We start from the raw sequence: 23,676 nt of genomic DNA, 5'->3' as shown, positions 1-23,676 counted from the left end.
CACCCACCCACCCACCCACACACACACACACACACACACACACACACACACACACACACACACACCCCAAACACAACTCACACACACATCTGCAGTATTAGCCAACTGAAACCACACCATGAGCAGCAGCACCAGAGCATGATGGAAGTGGCGACTGGATGGGGGTAAGGAGGAGGCTGGGGCGGGGAAGGGGAGGTATAGTGGGATGGGGGTGGAGGACAGTGAAGTGCTGTAGGTTAGACGGTGAGCAGGAGTGAGTTGGGAAGAAAGGGGAAAGCGGAGAATGAGAAAAGTAAAAAGACGGGGTGCGATGGTAGAATGAGGGCTGTGTTGTGCTGGAATGGGAACAGGGAAGGGGCTGGATGGGTGAGGACAGTGACTAATGAAGGTTGAGGCCAGGATGGTTACAGGAACTTAGGGTGTATTTCAGGGAAAGTTCTCACCTGTGCTGTTCAGAAGAGTTGGTGTTGGTGGGAAGGATCCATATGGCACAGGCTGTGAAGCAGTTATTGAAATGAGGGATGTCATGTTTGGCAGTGTGCTCAGCAACAGTGTGGTCCATTAGTTTCTCGGCTACAGTTTCTTGATTGCCATTCATGTTGACAGGCAACTTGTTAGCTGTCATGCCCACATAGAATGCAGCACAGTGGTTGCAGCTTAGCTTGTAGATCACATGACTGGTTTCACAGATAACCTGATCTTTAATGTGATTACTTCTCCTTGAAGGCATTACCTATAAACACATCTAGGGTACAGCTAATGGGCACCTATGCCATCCTATTCATAGGCCATCTAGAAGAGTCCTTCCTAAACACCCAGAATTCTGAACCTCTCACCTGGTTCAGATTCACTGATGACATCTTTGTGATCTGGATTGAGGGTGGAGACGCCCTATCCACATTCCTCCAGAACATCAACTTCTCCCCCATTTTCTTCGCCTGTTCCTACTCAACCCAACAAGGCACCTTCCTAGATGTTGACCTCCACCTCAGAAATGGCTGTATTAGAACCTCTACCCGTATCAAAAGTACTAACCACCAGCAATACCTCCTCTTCGACAGCTACCACCTATTTCATACCAAGAAGTCCCTTCTATACAGCCTAGCCACCCATGGTCGTCGCATTTGCAGTGATGAGCAGTCCATCTCGAAATATACTGAGGGTCTCACTGAAGCATTCACAGACTGTAATAATCCTCCCCACCTTGTACAAAAACAAATCTATCGTGCCATATCTTTCAGTCTCACACCACCTCCCAAAGTCCCACTGTCCGGCCACAGAGAAGTATTCCCCTAGTAACTCAGTACCTCCCAGCCAGGACTGGAGCAACTGAATTACATTCTCTGACAGCATTTCAACTACCTCTCGTCGTGCCCTGAAATGAGAAATGTCCTGCCCACTATCCTTCCCACCCCTCTCACAGTGCAATTCCATCGTCCACCGAACCTACATAATATATTTGGCCATCTGTATATAACCCCTCCTCCTAACCCCTTACCTCATGGCTCATACCTCTGTAATAGACCTAGATGCAAGACCTGTCCCATACATTCTCTCACCACCACCACCACCACCACCACCACCACCACCTACTCCATTTGGTCACAAACATCACCTATCCTATTAAAGACAGAGGCACCTGTGAAACCAGTCATGTGATCAACAAGCTGAGCTGCAACCACTGTGCTGCATTCTGTGTGGGCTTGACAACTAACAAGTTGTCTGTCAACATGAATGGCAACCAACAAACGGTAGCCAAGAGACTAATGGACCACACTGTTTCTGAGCACACTGCCAAACATGACATCCTTCATTTCAATAACTGCTAACTGTAAGACTTATTGGTAACTGTTGATTGTTTATAGAAGAGCCAATGCAAGGCCAACTATGATTGTGGTGGTTGCATAGTGCAGTTGTTGCTGTTAGTCACACAGTTACTGAAGTCATCTGTTTGGGGCACAGTTGTTTGAAACAAGAAATGTATCAATTATCAAATTTTATGTGAAATTCTCATACTGTTTTAAGTGAAGAGTTAATGTATATCTATGAGACATGAAAAATGGTATTTCATACCATAATTTGATCTGCAGTCTTGACTGCTCATCAACCTTGGACAACTAGCGAACCATGCGGATAAGTATTTTTTAAGATTCAATATATTCCTTCTGTCACAACATTATGTACATATGTGATTATTTTAAATTGGTTGCGCTATTATTACATTTACATAACTGACTGTTGATGGGAAGGTATGCGAGCCCAGAGACCAACGGATGACAGAAAAACCAAAACTGATGGTAGAAAGGCAAGAGCAAAAATACTAACTCAGTTTTCAAATGTTTCTTTACTAAGGAAGATACTGATGGAACTGTCTTGTTTTATTCTTACATGGCTACCAAGAAGAGGAATACAAATATTTGTGTCAGTGACATTTAGAAACAGTTGGAATTATTAAAGAAAACCAGACTCCAGGGTCCAGTGGAATCCCTATTAGATTCTATACAGAATTTACAGCTGCATTAGCTCCCATTTTAACCATGGTATACTGTAGACCTCTCGAACAAAATACTATGCAGGCTGTCAGATGGAAACAGTAGTTTTTGACTTCTCAAAAGTATTTCACTTGGTATCACACCAGCATTTATTAATGTAAGTACAACTGTATTTGGTATCAAACAAAATTTATGACTGTGTGTGACGTTTGCCTGCTTTACTTCTTTGTTGATAGTCCTTTGTGTCAACGTACTGCATTGTTATACTGGCTGAAAAATGGGGGGTGGAAGTTCAACACGGATTACTGTAAGTGATGTAGCTGACAGTTGCACGTTTCACAGTTCTTTACTTTCGCTGCTCACAACCCCCCCCCCCCCCCCCCCCCCCCCCCCCTTCTCCCCTTATTACAAAGTTATATGGCCAGTTCACTATTGGTAAATGATAAGCCTCATTAATAGCTTGCAGGCAAACATCAGCATACTGCTACAATAGTTTACTGTTGAAAATCTATGAGCAGTAAATACCTAACCACACAATTCACAGTTCTTGCAGAATGATAAGGTATACGTGACACTATTTCTCAAATAAATTGAACAGACACTGTCATTGTTTTAATACATGGCCTATTTGTGTTATACTGATACAGACTTCCCATTTGAAAATTGCCCGTGGACTGACTGTCTTAGGACCAAAAATTGGGCCTATATATATCCTCACAATAATAGGTTCTGAGGCTATACATTGTTCAAAGTTAAATTTACAGAAATTACAATTGAAATATAACTCTTTTAATTAACTGAATACATTGAAAAATACCTCCTTTTGAACAGTTCCTTCTACCACAAAGGTTTGGCCGAATTATTTGTTTAAATAATGAAATTAACAGATATAGCTATGCAGACAATGCTTTTGACAGACCTGGTAATTATTTTGGAATTAATTAAGGGCTGGCTTTGCTAATATATTTTTGAATGGAGTGAAATAAATACTTTTAGAATCCTAGCAGTTCTTCTTCCAAATGTTTATAATTAACACAGAATTTATATTTGTTTGTATGTCAGCAATAAAATCTAACTCACAAAACAATTACTGATTTCAACCTACAACAGAAGATGTTACCTAGGAATAGTCAAAATAAATTAGGAAACTGATTACATACACAAAACTAAGCACAAAATTAGATCTGGTGCTATATTTCTTAAGACTCAGGGCAAACCTTTATCTTTAATGAAAATGCAGATTATACTCATATATGTTAAAGGTAATTAGGCAAAAATGAAAATAAAATGGGTTTAAGGAGGCAGATGGCAAAACAAGAGAGTAAGTAAAGAGAGCCCAGATTTCTTCGTCGTAACTGGACTGAGGCTTTTTGGTAGGGAGGAAGCATAATGTTATCTTGGATGAAAAGTTATTGGCAGAATTGGAAATAGCTTGAGGCATGCCTCAGGAAAGTGTACTGGGACCATTATTGTTCAGCTTATATATTAATCACCTGGTAGACAATATTAATAGCAACCTCAGATATTTTACAGGTGTAATTGTCTATAAAGAACTACCATATAAACAAAAGCTGCACAGTTGTCTATGGAGATCCTGCTAAGGTTTCAAAGTGGTGCAAAGATATGCAGCTTGATTTAAATTTATGGAAATTTAATAAAATGAAGTTTACACTTTACAAAACAAGAGAATGTAGTACCCTGTGATTACAGTACGAATCAATCACATTTGGATTCAGTCAGTTCATACAAATACCTGAGTGTAAAAATTTGTATGGGTGTGAAATACACGTAGGGTTCAGTCATAAATAAAGCAGGTGGCAGAATTTGGCAGCTTACAAGGAAGAAGGAGGCTGCTTACAAAACACTTATGAATCCCATCTTAGAATATTGCTTATGTGCGTGGGGCCCTTACCAATCTGAACTAACAGATTGTTGCTTATATTCAGCACAAAAGGTAACAGTTTGTTTCACTCACAAGAGAATGTCTGGAAATGTTGACATACCTTAATTGGCAACTGCCTGAAGACAGATACCAATTATCCCACAGAAGCTTATTTACAAAGTTGCATGAAATAGCATTATTTCAGAAATCTAATTACATATTTAACCTCCAAAATATCACTACAATAGGGGCTGGAATTGCAAGATCAGACTAACTGGTGTGTGCACAGGGCATTTCAGCAGTCCTTATTCCTGCACCCCCAACACATTATTGGAACAGAAATAATCTCTTAACATGTGGCACAATGCCTAAGCACTTCAGAACTGGCTGGCAGAGCATATACATAGGTGTAGACATAGATATATTGACCAATGTTTATTTCCATTTGTGAGAAAAGAAAGTTGACTCATTGTTATAAGTTTTATGTTGATACTAATTCCATGTATAGTTAACCACAAAAACCGATTGATAAGATAAGTATCATGTTCTTCGCACAAATTTTCTCTGCACAAGAAGTTCTGATCCACACAGCCAAAAATACTTGTATTGTAAATTATTCACTCCCTCCTGACCACACCCAATGCAACACATGATTATCATAATCAAGATTTCACATGCTCAAACAAGAGGGTAAAACAGTCAGATATGGAGACCAAGGTGGCTAAGCATGTGGAGTGTGTCAACTTCTTCATCTCTTGCTGTATGTAGGATTGAAATATTTCAAATGGGAACTGAAAAATATGCAGGTACAGTATTACGTATAAGCAGCATTTATTCTTGTAAATTAATATGTTGTACTCTGCCAATATACATAACTAAATTCTATTTGTATCTGAAGTACCTTACTAGTGGGGAAAAACTACCATCCTACTCGTTACTGTAATTTCTATAATTGGCAGGTCCATTAAACCTTAGTTCTTTGACATTCAGCTTTTGTAACACTCTGTTGTTCATAGTATGTATTCTGTATATGTAAAAGAAATGAAATACATTGAGTATCACTGTTTAAAATTTCTACTGCACTGATAATTACTCCCACTTACCTGTACACTTTTGCCCGAAGATGTCTTCACCAGGTTCGCACTTAATGTATGGGTCTCCAGCAAAACCTTCCACACATTGACATATGGGGAGTAGTTCCCCCTCCTCTGTGATATTAGCACACACTGCATTTTCTCCACAAGTTACATATGCACATTCTTCTACAATGAATGAATCTGCATCTGTAATTATATATTGCATAAATTAACAGAATAAATGATGAATGAATTTATGATCACAACTCTTGTGAAATGCGACAGTGTTACACCACCAAGGGCCTTACAGGTGTGACATTTTGGGAATATAAGTGGAAGTGAGAGTAGATAGATGTAATGGACTCCATCAGTGTATTATAAGAGTATGTGTCAATATAGTATACATTTCAGTGAAAAGGCATTGACTTGTTTTTCAATAGTAACTGGCATAATTGTTTTCTCCCTGCATCACTTGATGTGGGTATGTAGCCAATATTATGTGATTAATTCTGTCAGTTATTAGGCCAAGTGTAGGTTCTGTTCCAGTAGATAAATTGGCAGCTAGTGTTTTATTAGCCATTGTTTTCATTTCAGTGTATAAATCTCAGCAAGAAAGAAAAGAGTAAACTGAACTGACAGGAGAAACTTTGAGGAGCACACTGCCTTCTCTTTTTAATCCCAGGTGTGAGAACAATACATTTTTGGAAAGTCACAATATTTTTGTGTAAATCCTGAAATAAGGTGGTGTCTTAAAACCTCAATTCACAAAAAGATGAAATAAGAAGCAAACTGAAATAAATTTATACTATCGGCCTTGCCACAATGGTGACTCTGGTTGCTATCATATCACCAAAGTTAAATGATGTCAGTCTTGGCTAACAGTTGGGTAGGTGCCTGTCCATTTTGCTGAACACTGTTGGCAAGTGGGGTGCACTCAGCCCTTGATAGCTACGTGACTGAGAGAGACTCCGGTCTCATAAACTAATGTGCCCCTCCATATCCACATCCAGTGATGGTTGTGGGCAGTGGGTAATTATAATTATAATGAAAATTCCACCATTTTAAACACAAGTAACATTGAGGAATGGCTACATATAATAATGGTACATAGACACCTATGACACCTAAGAAAATTGCACTACAATCTGCCCAAAGTAGTATGCCTTTCATCTCAGTGATTTCCAGTACTTTCACTATGTCTCTTTTCGGGATAAATGTAACTGGAGTTGAAACAGCTATTGGAAAACAAGATACTGCTACTTGGACAAAACTGTGGAACTGAAAGAACACTCATTAAATATCTTTAATCAAAATATAAAAATGCTAATACATAATAATCTCAGTACATTCATTTATTTAATCAAGATGTACAGTTATCTACTTTATACAATATGCATGTCTGCTGCTCAAGGTCTTGCAGTAGGGTTCTCACTTCCCAAGCACAGGGTCCCAGTTTCGATTCCCAGTGGGGTCAGGAATTTCACCTGCCTCGAGATGACTGGGTGAATTAACATATGCAAAATAAGCCAATAGTGTAGTGCTCAGGTCAGAAGAATCATAGAAATTCCTGAACTTCTTGAAATATGTGTGCTGACTCAGCTTTAACATACATATCAGTCCCTTGGTATTTTACATATAGTGTTTCATTCAGTGTATGACCATTATTGTCTACTTCTGATGCTGCTGGAGCTGGAATTTACATTAAGTATGATCTAAAATTTACAAAATTAAACATTACACCATATCACTTAAAAGTAGATAATGATTTTAGTTGTATCAGGCTAACTGAAGAAAGTATAATAATGGTTATCCTGCACAGGTCCACAAATGAAGATAAAAGCATATTTTTAAAGAGTTCGAATTAGTGGTTAAGAGTTGTTTCACATTTAAGACGAAGTTTGTTATCAGTGGAGATTTTAATATTGAAATGTGAGATTCAAAGCAACAAGGCTGTAGAACCATTTTTAACCATTTAAAATCTTTATACTTACCTTGCTTAAACAACTGTGCTACTTGCAATAAAACATGTTTAGACAATATAAGTTACACAGAGAGGAATATGTGGCTGTCCTGGCCGATGGAGTATTTGCAGATCATGTTCCATTGTTTTTAACACTTTATCATAAATGGCCAACTTATACAAATGAGTTTAGTGTGGTATGGGTAAGAGATAAGAGAGAGGAGCACATTATGTTACTTATTAACAAGTTATAAAATGCAAACTTGAGCTCTGTGTAGGAGTGTCAAACAGGAAAAACTGGAGTTGAAAATGATTTTGAAGACTTTTTTTAAATATACAGTCTTATGGTTCTCATTTTCCCAGTTAATAAAAATTAGCTCCACGTGTAAATGTAAAAATACAAAAAAAAGTGGTATACAAAAGAACTGGCGAAAGTTATAGAAACCAGGCACAGACTGTATCGAGTATATAACAATGAAGGTAATCAAGGGGCTGAACAGAGGGATTTGGATTACAATGCTTACCTTAGAATAAAAAGTGTTACAATGCTAAGCTCATAAAAGCCAAAAGAAGCAGCATGTGAAGGGTACATAGAAGATGCTCAAAGCAATGTAAGGCAGCGTAGGAAGTTATTTGATAAGATGATTCTTACAGCCAATTTTGTCAAACACTATTGGATCCAGAAGAATTTAATGACTACTTTATCATCTGTATGGGATCTGCTTGATCCTCAGCTATCAGAGGGATCTTTGTTTCACTGTGATAAAAATCACACCCAATGATGTCTGTGAAATTGTTTCCAAAAGTATCCAACTCCTAAAGTATCAACTGCTAGAGGATGTCTAATTATGTTGTTAAATGAACAGTTCACTTGATAAGTAAATCACAGAATTTTATTTGTATTGAACGTTTAGAGTATGGAAATTTTCCAGATTCATTCTCAATCTCAATAGTTATCCCCTTATTCAAAGTGGGTGATAAAAAGCTCCCCCAGAACTACTGATCAGTTTCCATTGTGCCAATATTCTCAAAAATATTTGAATCACTTGTGTACATTCAATTAAGCAGTTATTTTGAAAAGCATTGCTTGCTTTGAACAATCAGCGCGTGTTTTGGCCAGAAAAATTCACCACTGCAGCTTAGTGTGGAAGTTGTTGAGCAGAGTTTCACAACTTTCACAAATAAGAAGATAGTGTCACTTGTATTATGTGATCTAAGCAAAACATTTGACTGCCTTCCTTTCAACATATTGCTAACAAAATTACAGTATTATGGTGTATAAAAAACTACATTTGCAGCAATTTATTGCTACCTGAGCAATAGCTAAGGAAGTTTGTTTCAGTTGGAAATAGACAGTCCCTCTTAGTAGAAATTGATGCAGGTGTTCCATAAGGCCCCTTCTGTTTAGTTATGGCTGTTAATGACCTGCTCTATCGTGTACCCCATTCTGCTTTCTGCTATGCTGAAGACACAACTTTAGTTACATCACATCACAATATTCCCACATTTGATGTGAATAGCCCAGTTGCAAAAGTGGCTATGTGACCAAAAATCGAAAATTGAGCTAGAGGCACTTTCTTGTATGGGTTTTCATGGTCTATGTAATAATGAATCGATCAAGCTACTAAAACAGTTCCATGTATTTTAAAATGAGGTGTGAAAATTGCATGCAGGTGCAAAGGCGGCTGTTTTCTATGCATTAGGTTGCAAAAGCGGCCAGATCCTATTCAGTTGCCAAAGAGGCAGAGGCTTAATGGGATAATGGCCGCCTACAAAGGGTACGGTTGCAGAACTGGACATATCATCTTGTCACACATAACACTTTTAAAAAGTTCCAATTTTTAGCTATATGTGACTAAAATGTTTGGATTGGTAATACTGGGTAGATTCTCATATGTTTTTGCTTCCATTCCTATATTGTAGGAGGGAAAGTGTGAGAAGGCATTGTTATATGATAAAAAGACCTACCAGTACTGAAGTACATTTTGACGAACCCAACAACAATAGAGATGAGATTAGCATTAATGATGAGAGGGAAGATGCCACAAGAAACTCTACTTCTAGGAAGAGGAAACAGAATGTGCAGCGATGGAAACGAAACATCGAGAAAAGGAAGAGGTAAGGAAGACCACTACTTATAGTAATATTCAAATATACTTTACAGTTTTAATGTTGCTGGAATTAATGACCTAGCAACTTTACCTAACCTTTTCTGGAACACATTTTTGTAAATTCAATGTACTTGGAAATAGAAACACTGAACTTCTGATTGCATTGACATAAAACTACAGTACATGGTGGCAGCAAGTCAAGGAATATTTTGGGGAATTGGCTTAAAAAATTTTATTTCAAAGGTCCAGTGAAATCTTTACAAGTTTTCTCCAAGAGTATCTTATGCTACACCTATGTAACACAAGTGCAAAACTGAGGAAGTTCTGTGCAGTTAAAGTTGCTGACAAGAGATGCCCTGAGACCTCTGCGTAAACTGCTAGTGAATTCAAGCCATTGGTTTTAGCCAATAGCATGTGTGGGATCCAGGTCACATGTGTGGACGCTGGAGTGTTCTGCAGAGTGGAACGCAATTGCCTCTCTCTCTTGTAATCCAGACCTTGAGCAGAACAACTGGCCACCAACGTAAGTTAGCATGAACCACTTCCTCTTCTGTTGGCTATCTCAATTAATTGTTCGACCTCCTAGACTGGCCTAAACCTGGCAACTTCCGACCATAGGTGCGCCCCTTGTACACTGTACATCAAAATATATTCCCTTTATTGTGCCTAATTTCCTGTTCTGTCATTTAACGGCAGCCCTGAATGCCCACTCTCAAATCCTGACTGCTTAACCTCATGCACACTGTCGTCATGAGGCATATGTAACAACCTTCTCCCCCCCTTCCCTGCAGGTATACATTAACATTGGTGGCCAGAAGTGGGATTATACACATTAACATTCATGTCAGAATCGCTATTAGTTCCCACCGTTTGGTCCTTAGGGTGGCTGTTTACTTTTGGTTCATGTCTGACGTTGTGTGGTTGGTCAATATTCACCGCTGTTATTCCACTATGAGCCGAGCCTGGGTGCTGCAGCGCGCTGGCTGCATCATCGCGTCAGACGCTGCATCCACACATACCAGCACCCAGGGCAAAGTCTAGTAGCTGCCTCTCATAGCGCCTTGCTCCTACATGTGCCCGCTGAGTCCACCAAGATGTGCTCCACAACGTACGTGTGCACTGTGTGTGCTCCAACCCCATTTGACGGTCACAGTTGGCCCATCTTCCCAACTTCTCGGTCGCCTCCCGCTTCCTCTGAACCAGGCACCGAAGCGCAAAAGGAAAATGCGTGATGCATCCTAGCCAGTGCTGTGGCTTGCTGAGCACACAAGCACACTGTTCAGTCGGTATGGCTTCCCTGTTGCCACTGCTGCCAGTCTGCTGCCCCATGTTCACCGCTGGTCAGCTACCCGCTGCCATCTGTGTTTGGGTCCTGGCATCAACTCCCGGGGTGCATACTTTCAGTGCTGTGCAGCCAGCCACCCACGCTGCTGCTATGCGAATACCACGTGCATACAGCCTCAGCTGCTGCACTGCCACCACCACAGTCTCTTCTGTACTGTAAGTGTTGATATGCGCTGAGGCCTTGCAGTCATTTATCCAGAGAAGAACTTAGAGATCAGTAAACAATAGCATAGATTTTGCATCTTATACAGTTATTGCCTTTTGTTTGGACATGACTTTATTTACAAGAGTCTAATTACCATGAGGTATGCTGAATTCCTAGATAAGTCCCGCAGATGTATGTTAGGCGGATGTAAGTTTAAAAATACACTTCTGTTGAACAAGTGTATTGCTATAAATTTCTTATCTTTGTTTTAAACTCTATTGTCATTGAGGTATGTCATGCCTAGTTGTTGTGATTGTGTTAAGATTTTTTGAGAGCTTTCAGTTAAACTCCAGGGATGTGCACCACAGAGTCTCCCAACCGTTCATGGCATTTTCTTCCGTTTCGTTTACGTGTCATGATCAACTCTTTTTTATTTCATCTTTCCTATAAGCATCATTTCTCCACCCTATGATGAAAGTAGGTTCCTTCTCCTTGCTCCACAGATGTGAGTACTTTAAGGGCTCTGTAACACCCTGTGCTGTCGTACCACGTCTGCAAGGTTTCCAAAATCGTTGGCTCTCTAAGAAATGAACTTTTTCTACCTTCTCCTTCTCTTTCCTCTCTCATCTCCCTGCATCCTCTCTCCCAACCATTTATTCTTTTTCTGTCCATGTCTTCTGTTTTTCGTAAGTGGTAGTTCCTTGATTGGTTAACTGGATGCACGAAGCTGTGATGTATTATGTGATGTACCATAATAAGAGTTATAATTATGAAAGAGAATTGATCTGTTCTACCCCTGTAAGTTGCTAAGAGAGCATAGATGACTTCCGGCTATTATCCCCCAGAGGGCAGCGTAGTTTTGTTAATATGAAGATATGTAGTACGTTGTTTTATTGAGGTTATTTGTGAGCAGGCAAGAGGTCCTGTGGTCATGTGGTTGAAGATAATTACGTACAGGCAGGAGTTCCTATGTGTGTTGTCGTAAGTGATGTTAAATGTTCTGTTTTATGCTGCCACCCAAGAGGTCACAGCAGAACTGTGAACCATCATTCACCCTACCATGCAGCGAGTTTCCAGTTGAGACAATGTTTTTTGTTCATCTAAATTGCGGCCTATGTTCCCAGTGAATGCTTACTATAAGCAGAGACTGCATGGCGCAAACACGTGGACTGGCACAGTTGTCACCTTGCGATAAGCCAGTCATGCCCTCAAACGGTACCACTTCTCTCCCTCTTCCTTGTCTGATCTATCATAAATTAAGTCTAATTTTTGTTTGATTTATAAGTCATTTATTCCATTTTTTTTTAGTGACAGTATACTGAGAGTATTACGTGGAGTATAAATATGAAGTGGTTGTAAGTAACTATTTATAGTTTTAGGAGACAGATGGCCCAAGTCCATACCTCTTCGTATTATGTGAAAAGTTTAGATATTTCTGAAGATTTTGAGGTGTTTAAAGGTACCCTTTACCAGCTACTGTATAAGTATGTGTCATTTAATGATATTAAGCTATTTGCATTATGAATTTTTGTATTGTATTTCACTTTAAAATCTCCTTTATTGACAATGATTTTTTTTTTTTTTTTTTTCCTTTCGAAAGAACGCATCAAGTTTACCCTACTAAAGTTTTTCTACAATGCTACCTTTTACAAGCATACGTTGTTTTGTTGTCAAACCTACATGATTCCAGTTAGCGTGGATAACTTTGGCAGAGAGGAGGTGACTCTGTCAATGAGTGCAATAACAGCCACTCTGGAAGTCTCGAAAGATGAGGGCTCTGATAGGTCAAGCCTAGAGGAAAGCCACAAGCAAATCATGATAAGGAAGTGTTATGAGTGAAAGTAGATCATTTGAAGGGCAGTAATTGAATGGCTATGGAGGTTTAGAGATTTATTTTGTGTGAACAGAAGGTTATCAGCAACCTCATTGATGATCACGTACCAACAGGGGATAGTGCACCAGTTTTTAGGAAGCCATACCATATAGCAAAACAGCTGTAACCATTCATAGAAGATTATATTGAACAACCACTACAGGATGGAGTATAGAACCTGGAGTGCGAATATTGTCATCATGCCAAGAAAGTCAGTATATGGGACATGGGAATACAGATTTTGTTGGGGCTACAGATATCTAAATGCACAAACCATTGTGGGTGCTTATAAGTTCCATACATCACAGAAACTTTGGATATCATCAATTGGAGGTGGCACCTGAAGATAGGCTGAAAACAGCATTTACCACCCAGCAGGAAATTTTCATTACAAACACGTGCCATTTGTACTAAAGAACACACGGCAACTTTTCAGCAATTTTTAGATGAGGTACTGAGAAGTTTAAAGCCAAAAACTTGTCTAGTCTATCTCGATGACATAACTGTCTATTCAAAGGACTTGCCAGAGCATGTGAAATGATAGGAGGTTGTCTTTAGTAGACTATGATCAGCATGTTTAACATTTAGTGTGGACAAATGCCATTTTGTGCAAACTCAAGTAATTTATTTGGGGCACAAGATTAGTGAATGTGGCATACAGACCAATCCTTTTCATACAGATGCAGTTCAAAATTATCCGATACTGCAAGCAACTAAGCAGGTACAGTCATTCATTGGCTCCTGTAATTATTATAGATGGTTTGCGAAAGACTTTGCAAAACCAGCTGGACCCTTGAACAAGCTACTAAAGAAGGGGACAAAATTCCATTGGTCACAGGAATGTCAGGAAGCATTTGAAAAATTGAAAGAAATATTAGCTTCAGATCCGGTATTGGCTTTTCCAGATTTTGAGAAAGAGTTTATTGTTTTGTGTGATGCTTCAAATGAGGCAGTTGACTGCATTTTGGGACAGATGGTAGATGGCCAGGAACATCCAGTATCTTACACTTCAAGGCAGTTAAACAAGGCAGAACATTACTCCCCTACAATGGAGAAAGAGATGTTGACGATCATATATGGTATTACATATTTTCGGGGTTATCTGTATGGTAGGAAGTTTAAGGTTGCAACAAACCATGCCTCATTGAAATGGTTGCTTAGTTTGAAAGATCCATCTAGTAGATTAACCTGTTGAGCACTTAAGCGTAGTGAATTTGAGTTTGAGGCAATCCATAAGCCAGGGAGATCATACACAAATGCAGATTCGTTAATGGGCTATCAATGTTAAGTATGCTAGGGAATAATGTTGAACAGTGGGCAGCAGGCACAAGCAAGGGATAAGGAGTGTCAGGCATTTAAGTCACAACTACATTTTGCTATGCACAAAGGTTTGTTGTATAGAATGACGAGATGTGAACCACATGTGTTGGTTTCAGAGGATTTTTTGAAGGAAGTTTTGCAGCAATCTCACAACCATATGTTGCCAGGTCATGGAGGGCGACGTGCGATGAACTGACATCTAGTAGAACAATTTTGATGGAGGGACAGGAAACGTGATGTGGAGCAGTATGTTAAAGACAGTGTGCCATGTACGCAGAGGGCTGACACTAAGCATCAGAAAGTACCATTGCAAAGATTACTAGAGGCAACCACTCCACTTTCTATGTTGGGGTTGGAGGCCCTCAGGTCATTTAGTAAAACACCTACAGGAAGTAGGAATGTTCTCATGATCATCGATCATTTTTCACGATTTTTGGCAATGATAATGATGCTGAACCAATAGGATAGTACTATAGTGCTGGTGTTAGTAAACAATTGGATATTAAAGTTTGGAGTTCCTGAGACCATAATTACAGACTAAGATATGGATTTTCCCTCAGATTTAATGAAGCAGCTATGCTGTGTACTGCATATAAGGAAGTTACGGATGAGTTCATTTGATATCTGCAGACCAATGGGAGAACAGAATGTGTGCACAAGACAATTGCAAAAATATTGAGCTGTTACATAGGTTCCAGGCATGACTATTGGGGCACTTATTTTCCATATGTACTGTGTGCATTAAATTCGATGGAATGAATGTGGCAGCATGTACACCATTTATGGGAAGAATAGGAGCACAAAGTATTACTAGTGAGTGTATTGGCCACCAGTTCTGGCGAGTTTCTAGCAGGCTTTTGCATACTATATTTCTGGGTAAAACCCAAGAAGGCACAGGCTGCAGGTGTGCCAACCCACCAATTATCAATAGATTGGTTGACTACCATTGGTCAGAGAAGCAATTACTTTTAAGGTCTTAATTAGCGTATAAATGTATTGTAAGAGAGGCGACTGATGACCTCAGAAGTTAAGTCGCATAGTGCTCAGAGCCATTTGTATTGTAAGAGATACATGGTAGTAGTAAACTGCATGGTAAATTCAGGAGATTGTACTAAATCTGTAAATTATTAGAGTTAAGGTAGTTGAGTGGGAGCACAATGTTAAAGATTCAGAATGAATGTTCTCAGAAGGGAGGAGGTATGCTGTGCCGCAAATAAGTACAGGCATTTGGGAAATGCTTGCAAATTTCTCACAGCAGTGGTTAAGGGATTGATTGGCATATTGGCTGGCAGGCACAAGCAATGTTGATATTTTGCAAATTATTATTCGAGGCAGGTTACGGCACCACTTGCAGGGTAGAAGGCATGGCACCCCAGGCATTGTATACTACTATGAAGTAGTCAGGGCAACACAGTGCACTGACATGCTGTGAAGAACCCATATGTTGCAGTTACATCATCATCTAGTGATCTGTGTGAAGGGACCAAAGCTGGCTGAGGAAAGCTGATGTTGCAATTATCAAAGAGCACTCCACTTGCCCCCTCCAGAGGAACTACATCAGCGGCATAGGGAAAAGTCATATAAATAAGCTAGCCTGGAGGCCCAAATCAAGCAATCACATTGCCATTCTTTTTCAGCCTAGAACTGAAGAGAATAACAAGTGCTTAAGTTGCAGACCATCGGGTGCAGTTGACGCATGCAGCAGCGCCTTAGCCATGGTGTGAATAGGTGTGCTGTCCTCAAGGCTTAGTGACTGGACAGCAGTTCTGCAGATTCTGGCTTTTTATGTTGGTGATGACCCATGTACACTGTGCAGCACCATGGCCGAGTTCACTAGAAGGCCCGCTGTGTACCTTCGGTGTAGTAAAGTCAATGACAAACCCACCTGTGTTTCTCTGCACACTTCAGCATGAGTCATCCCTCTCTCCCAAACCATACCTCTCAGTTGTTTGGACATATTAAAACTCCTGTGCTCAGGGGTTGTAACAAATAATTATCTCTGTACGGTATAAAGGGTGATTATAATAAAAGTTAAACTTTCAAACCACTGTAGAAATATCACCACTGGTCAGAATGACATCAAATTGCAATGGAATGTTATCAGAGAAGGAGAAAAATGTATGGCAGAAGAAAATTAAACAGTTACAATATGTAGCAATAGATGGTGCTGTAAGCATCATAATTTAATAGTGGTCAACTACAAAAGACAAATGAATCATACAACAATGCCTAAGGTGTACATATGACATTAAACAAACTGTGCTATTCAGTGTGGGTGCATGTTCAGGTGTGATACTGTTAGTTACATAAGCCCATCCACCACGGCAAGGTCATATTATGTTGGATGGGAAAAATCAGCTTTTAATTGTCCTGAGGCCAAAAGCCGCATAAAAAGGATCAATGACATTGGTTTTTAATTGTTCTGGGGGCAAAAACCACATAAAAAGCATCAATCAAAATCATATTGGATTATTAATTTCCATGTGGCTGGTGCAAAACATGTTCAATATGCTGCCCAACATTTTCTGCAACAAGTTGAAATCAGGAAACAGCATATTCCTCAACTGATCAAAGTGTTTCTAGGGTCACTTTTAGAATGTGTTGCGCAATGCATGCCTTCAATACAACTAAGTGTGCAATCAAAACATTGAACAAATCTTTCAGATAGCCCTACAGCCAGAAGTCACACAGATTAAGAACAAGTGATAAGGACAGCTAGGCTGTATGAAACTGGTGGCTTATAATTCTAGCATTTCCGAAATGGCACTTCAGCAGCTGCTTAACTGGATTTTCAATGTGCGGAGGTGTGCTATCTTGCATAAAAATGATCCCATCCACACATCCACAGTGTTGGAGAGCTGGAATGACATGGTTGCACGCGCTCACCAGTGATGGTACAGGTAACAGGACTGGAAGAACCTGTCTCTTTGAAAAAATATGGCCCTATGATAAATGCTGCCACAAACCCACACCACACAGTGACCTTTTCAGGATGAAGTGATAATGGTTGATTTGCATGTGGATTTTCCATTGTCCATATTTGACAATTCTGTGGCTTGACATATCCTGTCAGATGAAAGTGGGCTTTATCTGTTCACAAAATTTTCCATGGCCTATCAGTGGCCACTTCCACGTGAGCAAGAAATTCTAAAGCAAAGCTCTCTTGTTGCCAGATCAGCAGGAAGCATCTTGTGCACATGGCTAATTTTGAATGGATAGCAAAGAAGTACTATTTTAAGCACCGTGTTCACGGCAATTTGGGCAATTCTCCATGCGCTACACATTTGCACACCACCACTCATCTCCTCCTGCACTGTTGTGACCACTGCTTCCACTGATGTCATATCAATTCGTTTCCTCCCTCTACCTGGTTGCACACCAAAAGAACCCGTCTTTTCAAATTTCTGAATCATTTTCTCCAGACTCACGGTAGTCGTTAGATCAATGCCTTTTTTTTTTCAAGCCATTCAGTGTCCAGACCTTCTGCAGTGTGATGTGTGCACAGTCATCATTCTTGTAATACAGCTTTACAAGCAGTGCATGATCCTGTATTGAGGCAGTCATGGCAAACGTCACAGACACAAAAGGAGGAAAAACCATGTACCCGGTGTGTTTATACCAACTTCAAAGGGTCGTGTACATGACAGGTGTTTTCATTTACACATACAGTGCTGTCTATTGATCAATTTTCACACTATATATTTTTTTTCTGCCATACATTTTCCCCCTTTTCTGATAATATCCCGTTGCAATTTAACATCATTCTGACCAGTGGTGTTATTTCTACAGTGTTTTTATAGTTAACTTTAATTATAATCACCCTGTATTATGCTATCTTTCAATCATATATATAATATGGCCACATAGAAGGACATTCTCCTCATATCAGTAACATTTATCAAAAAAAGCAAAAAAAAGTCCTTGCAGTATGCAAAGCTAGTCCTACAGAGTACTGTTGCACTCTTTTCATCAGGCTTAGGACACTTTCAGTGGTGAATCTGTATATTTATGAGTCTGCAGTCTTTGTCAGAAACAGCATTAAGGAATGTATTACCTGGGAACAATTCACAAACATGACAATAGAAATAAAACAAACATTGACATTCCAAGCCACAGGCTACAGTAACAGGAAACTCCTATAAAGTGAATGCCCTCAAAAGTTTTAACAAGTTTCCTCTTTCCTTGCCATTAAAAAAAATTCAAACTCAAATTATATGACTGGCTAAAAAAAGACATAAAGATTTTCAATATAAACAAGTTCTATGTGATGGACAATGTTGAGATTATTGTTTAAGATTATAGCTGTAAATAAGATACTCAGTTTGTACATCTAATATGAACATTTATTTTAATAGTTTGATTGCAACTGTAACTTGCTATCACTGGAGAAGCTTTTTCTACTGTGTATGGTCAGTTGCTAATAAAGAAAGAATAAAGAAAAAATCATTGCTGACAATGATTCACTGTCAGTATTGATAAGAACAACTCTATTGCTCTAATGTTCACAGTAATTCACATTCTGCTCTACCTTCCTGTTCATAAGTTATACCATTTACTGTTGCTGTTTATTTTACCCTATGTTCATCTGTCCAGAAATCTTCACCTTCTTTCCATTTCACTTCACTGACACCCACTCTATATAGATTAAGCATTTCAGTTTCCCTTTTCATATGTTCTGTATTTCTTACCACTTGTCTCTCCACTGGCAATCACCTCCCAGAGGTCCTAATGGGAGAAGAAAGTGGAATCTGAAGCCAAAGGACAGATCATCATGTCACATTTTCATTTACAGACCACAAGTCCTGTTCCTACAAGTGTGTCTTTAATACAGTGATTTCTATTTCCTTTTGCATGCTCCTATCATTGGTTGTTCCTGATTCTTCAACCTTTTAAGGGCAGTTTCCCTCAGATGGGCAAGAGGGTGCCTGAATCTCTGTATGCTGCTGTTCCATCTTTGAGAAAGCTGATAGTAGAATGAGAGTGACACCTTATACCGGAAGTCTTTGACTGCCAGGATTGATGATTTTTATTCAAAATTTAAGCAGTGATTAGTATCAGATATGGGACTCTGAATATTTCGATTACTAGTCAAAGACACTATTACTAGATCAACTTTATGGTCTCCGTAAATGAGTCAGGCATGCCAGAACTTGCTTCCCATGTCACTGGCTGTGTTTGGAGTTACCAAGGGATTTTTAGCTTAAGCAACTTCCATCCAATTCAGATAATGATAGAAGTAGGAGGTGACGAAGTATTCATTTAAGCTAGGAAGATGTGTGCCTCAAAGATGAAATGATTAAAACATTAGTGATCAAGTGACAAAACATTCACAATAAGGGCCAGAGTTTGAAGCAGTTCTAAAAAGCAGTAGAGTTCATATAATATAAGGTATAAAAAGCTGGTGGAAACTTGAAATTGAGAGCAATGAGATCTTTGTGACAAATTTAAGTGTATATAAAAAGAATAGGCTCATGGAAAATGAAAGTGTTTTATTTGTAAATGTAGACAAGAAACTCAGATCCTCTGAGATAGAAATTGAAGCTACATATGAGATTAATTGGGACAAACTTAGTATCAAGGATAGGTATAAACTCATAATTGCATCCTTCTGTCAACCAATGTATTCACCTCCAAATGTAACTGAAAACTTTAGAGAAACCTTCAACTTGTTATTGCATTTGTTCCTTAATAGTAAGTTATTGGAGGAGATTTTAATGTTTCAACAACTGATTGTATTAACTGCAGATTTTTTTATGGTGGGTGTTGTAAGAAATCATGAAAAACAGTACTAAATGCTTTCTTTGGAAAATACTTGGAATAAATGGTTCAGAAGCCCCTTCATGATGGAAACATACCTATCAGATCTAGCTGTAACAAATAGGTCTGATCTCTTTGAGTGTGTCCCTGTTGAAATTAGTACGAAGGGATCACAGGCAGTTGCAGCAACAGATTTAAATGTTCAGTACTTGCAACATCCAATTCTGGGTAGGAGAATGTAGAAAAATGGTTGATCAAGTTTAGAAGACCAGTTGACAAAGCACTGGATAGGTATTTACTTTATAACGGTTCTTGGTGGAAGTAACCCACCATGGTATACAGCACCTGTAAAGAAACTTCAAAAGAAACAGTGACTATTGCATAGTAATTGTTAAACAAAGCATAAAGCTATAGGTAGAGAGATGCTTAATGAAACAGATTTCACTGTCAAAAGAAGAATGGCTTATATTTTCAATGAAAATTGTAGTGGAATCTTATGAAAACATCTCTCACAGTACTCAAACAAATTCTGGCCATATGTTAAGGCTGTTAATGGCACCAAAGTTAGTGTCCAGTGAGATGTAGCTGATCTCCTGAGACAGCTGAATAATTCACATAACAGTAGGCAACAAATTCTTGAAGTTCATACAAATACTTGAGTGTCATAGTTTGTATGGGTATGAAATACACATAGGGTTTAGTCATAGATTAAGCAGGAGGTAAAATTTGGTTCACTGGCTGCATACAAGGAAAATCACTCTGCAAAGGGGGCTGCTTACAAAACACTTATGACCCCATCTTAGAATATTGCTCATGTGCGTAGGGCCCATAGCAGACTGAACTAACAGGATGTTGGTTATATTCAAAGAAGGGCATCACAAAAGATAACAGGTTTGTTTGAGTCACAGGAGAATGTTTGGAAATGTTGACTGCCTGAAGATAGATACCAGTTTTCCCACAAAAGCCTATTTACAAATTTTCATTGAATAGCATCATTTGAGGAGTCTAATAACACGCTTCAGTCTCTAACATATCACTTCAGTAGGGACTGAAATGACAAGATTAGACTAATTACAGTATGCACAGGGCATTTCAGCAATCTTTTTTCCTGCACACATACACAATATTGGAACAGAAAGAAACTTTAACATGTGGCCCAGTACTTAATCACTTCAAAAGTGGTTAGTAATGCATGTACATAGATGCAGACATAGATATATTGGGCAATGTTGATTTCCATTTCTGAAGCAAGAAAATTGATCCACTGTTTTAACTTTTATGTTTATACCGATTACATGTGTAGTTATTTATTTATTCGTATGGCTCACATGCAGTTTAAAATTACATGGTATAACATTAGTAATGCTATATATAACAAGAATATGAAAATACAAAACTACATATAAACTAACTAAATGTGAATATCTAAGTTCCTAATCCATATAAGAGCCTTATCATCTGCTTTCATGAGGTTGCTGCAGCCCCCCTGGTAGGAACGCAAAGGGCATTCATCTCTAATGTACTTGACTGTCTAGTTCAGAGCCCCACAGTCACAAACTGGAGATTCTGTATTTCCCCATTTGTAAAGAGAGTCTCTGCATTATCCACGCCCAGTGTGAGCTCAGTTCAGTTTGATCCACAGGTTCCTGTCAAGTTCTGTGTCAGCAATATCACACGTATACTTTCAGAGCCACACATGCTCTTCAGGATTTTCAACAAGTAGACAGCTCTGGTCAAACAGGTCTCTCACTCCAGTATTTCTGGCATCTAGTTGTCCTGCATGCAGTGATGGTGGGTTTCTTGAATGGAGTCTATATCGTCGTAAACTTGGTGTGTCTTCCTGTATGGGTAATTCCAGGCTCTCCTTTAGCTTGCAGTATTCCCTAAGCAAGGCCTCGCTTCTGCGGATGGCAGGTTGATAGATGTTGCTTAGTAGAGGAAGCCAATAAATCAGTGTTTGTCAGATTGCCCGAGTTATTAACTGCGTAGTGTGGTTCAACTAGACACTGATCAAGTTGGTGTGGCAGCTGTTTAGCCACAGCAGGGCATAATACTCAGCTGCTGAGAAGACCAGCACAATCGATGCTGTGCACAAAGTATCTGCTGAAGCTCCCCAAGTCATTCCACATAATTTTTGAATAATATTGTTATGAGTTTTTATCTTGGCAGCAGTATTTTTCAAGATGTTTTCTATTGGAAAGGATGCAGTCAAGGTTGACACCAAGGTACTCGTTATGGCAAAGAGTGTTTCCATTAAGTTTCACTCTGAGCTCTCGGTTTGCTTGTTTGTTTGACAGATGGAATGTTCGTGCATCAGATTCAGTTTCAGTCAGAACAAATAGGCATGGAGACCAGATACTGGATTTTCTGTCTACAAACATCAAAAAACTTTAAAAAATGGACATGTATAGTTAACAGCAGAAACTGTTTCATAGGATGAGCATTGTGTTTGTTGCACAAATTTTATCTACACAACAAGCTCTGATTCATGCAGAAAAGTGTAGTAAATTATTTTAAATTATTTTCTGCCTCCGACCACAGCCAATACAACAGATGAATTTTGTAAACAAGACTTCCCTGCTCAATAGAGAGTGTAAAGAAGGCAAATATGGGGACCAAGGTGGCTAAGCATGTGGTGTATCTCAACCACTTCATCTTTTTCTGTATGCAGTGTTGAAATGTTTGAAATGGAAAGTCAAAAATGTACAGGTACACTATTGTGTATAAACAACATTTATTCACTGTAAATTAATATGCTGTTCTCTGTCAGCATACATAACTAAATTCTGTTTGTATCTGTAGTATCTTACTAGTAAGGTAAAACTACCATCCCCCTCATTATAATGATTTCTGTAATTGGCAGGTTCACCAAACCATAACTCTTGGAGATTCAGTTTTTCGTAACTCTCTGTTGTTCATAGTATATATTTTGTATATGTGAAAGAAAGAAAAATACAATTAGTATCACTATTTAGTATTTCTAATGCACAGATCAGTACTCCCACTTACCTTTACCATTTTTCCCATATACCTCTTCACCAGGTTCACACTTAATGTATGGGTCTCCAACAAAACCTACCATACATTGACATATGATAAGCTGTTCAACCTGCTCTATGACAATAGCAGACACTGCGTGTTCTCCACAACTCGTAGATGTACTTCTTGCTGCAATGAATGAATCTGCATCAGAAATTATGTATTGCTTTAATTAACAGAGTGAATGATGAATGAACTTTTTTTGATATCAACTCTTGTGAAATGCAATGGTGTTACACCACTATGGGCATTACAGTTGTGTCATTTTGGGAATATAAGTGAAGCTGGAAGTTGATAAATACAATGAACTCCAACAGTGTCTTATAAAAGTGTGTGTCAGTATAGTGCATGTTTCAGTGAAAAGCTATTGATCGGTTTTTCAACAGTAACTTCCACCATTGTTTTCTCCCTGCATCATGTGATGTGAGTATGTAGACAACATTAAGTGATTAATTCTGTCAGTTATAAGCCCAAATGTAGATTCTGTTTCAGTCGATGCATTGGCAACTAGTGTTTTATTAGCCATGGTATTCGTTTCAATGTTTAACTCTCAGTAAGAAAGAACTGACAGCAGAGTCTTTGAGCAGGATGTGGCCATCCTTCTTGTAATCCCAGGTGTGAGGACTGTACATTTTCAGAAAATCACAAAATTTTTATGTCAGTTGTGAAATAAGTTG

The 23,676-nt window shown here is 38.9% G+C and overlaps 1 protein-coding gene across 1 annotated transcript in view; it reads right to left on the bottom strand.

The window, feature by feature from the left end:
* Positions 1-23,138, bottom strand: part of LOC124545997 (protein slit-like) — a 42,665-nt gene extending 19,527 nt beyond the window's left edge. Inside the window, exons 1-2 of the mRNA XM_047124965.1 lie at positions 22,970-23,138; positions 5,478-5,657 (exon numbers count right to left, since the gene is read on the bottom strand). Coding sequence (XP_046980921.1) covers positions 5,478-5,657; positions 22,970-23,042 — 253 coding nt within the window. The 5' untranslated portion in view covers positions 23,043-23,138. The remainder of the gene's footprint in view (positions 1-5,477; positions 5,658-22,969) is intronic.
* Between the last annotated feature and the right edge of the window lie 538 nt (positions 23,139-23,676).

This window comes from Schistocerca americana, chromosome 8 (assembly GCF_021461395.2).
Source record: "Schistocerca americana isolate TAMUIC-IGC-003095 chromosome 8, iqSchAmer2.1, whole genome shotgun sequence".
In the NCBI taxonomy this organism is placed as follows: Eukaryota; Metazoa; Arthropoda; class Insecta; order Orthoptera; family Acrididae; genus Schistocerca; species Schistocerca americana.
Note: the sequence above shows the minus strand (reverse complement) of the source record. Positions and strands in the feature narration are given on the sequence as shown.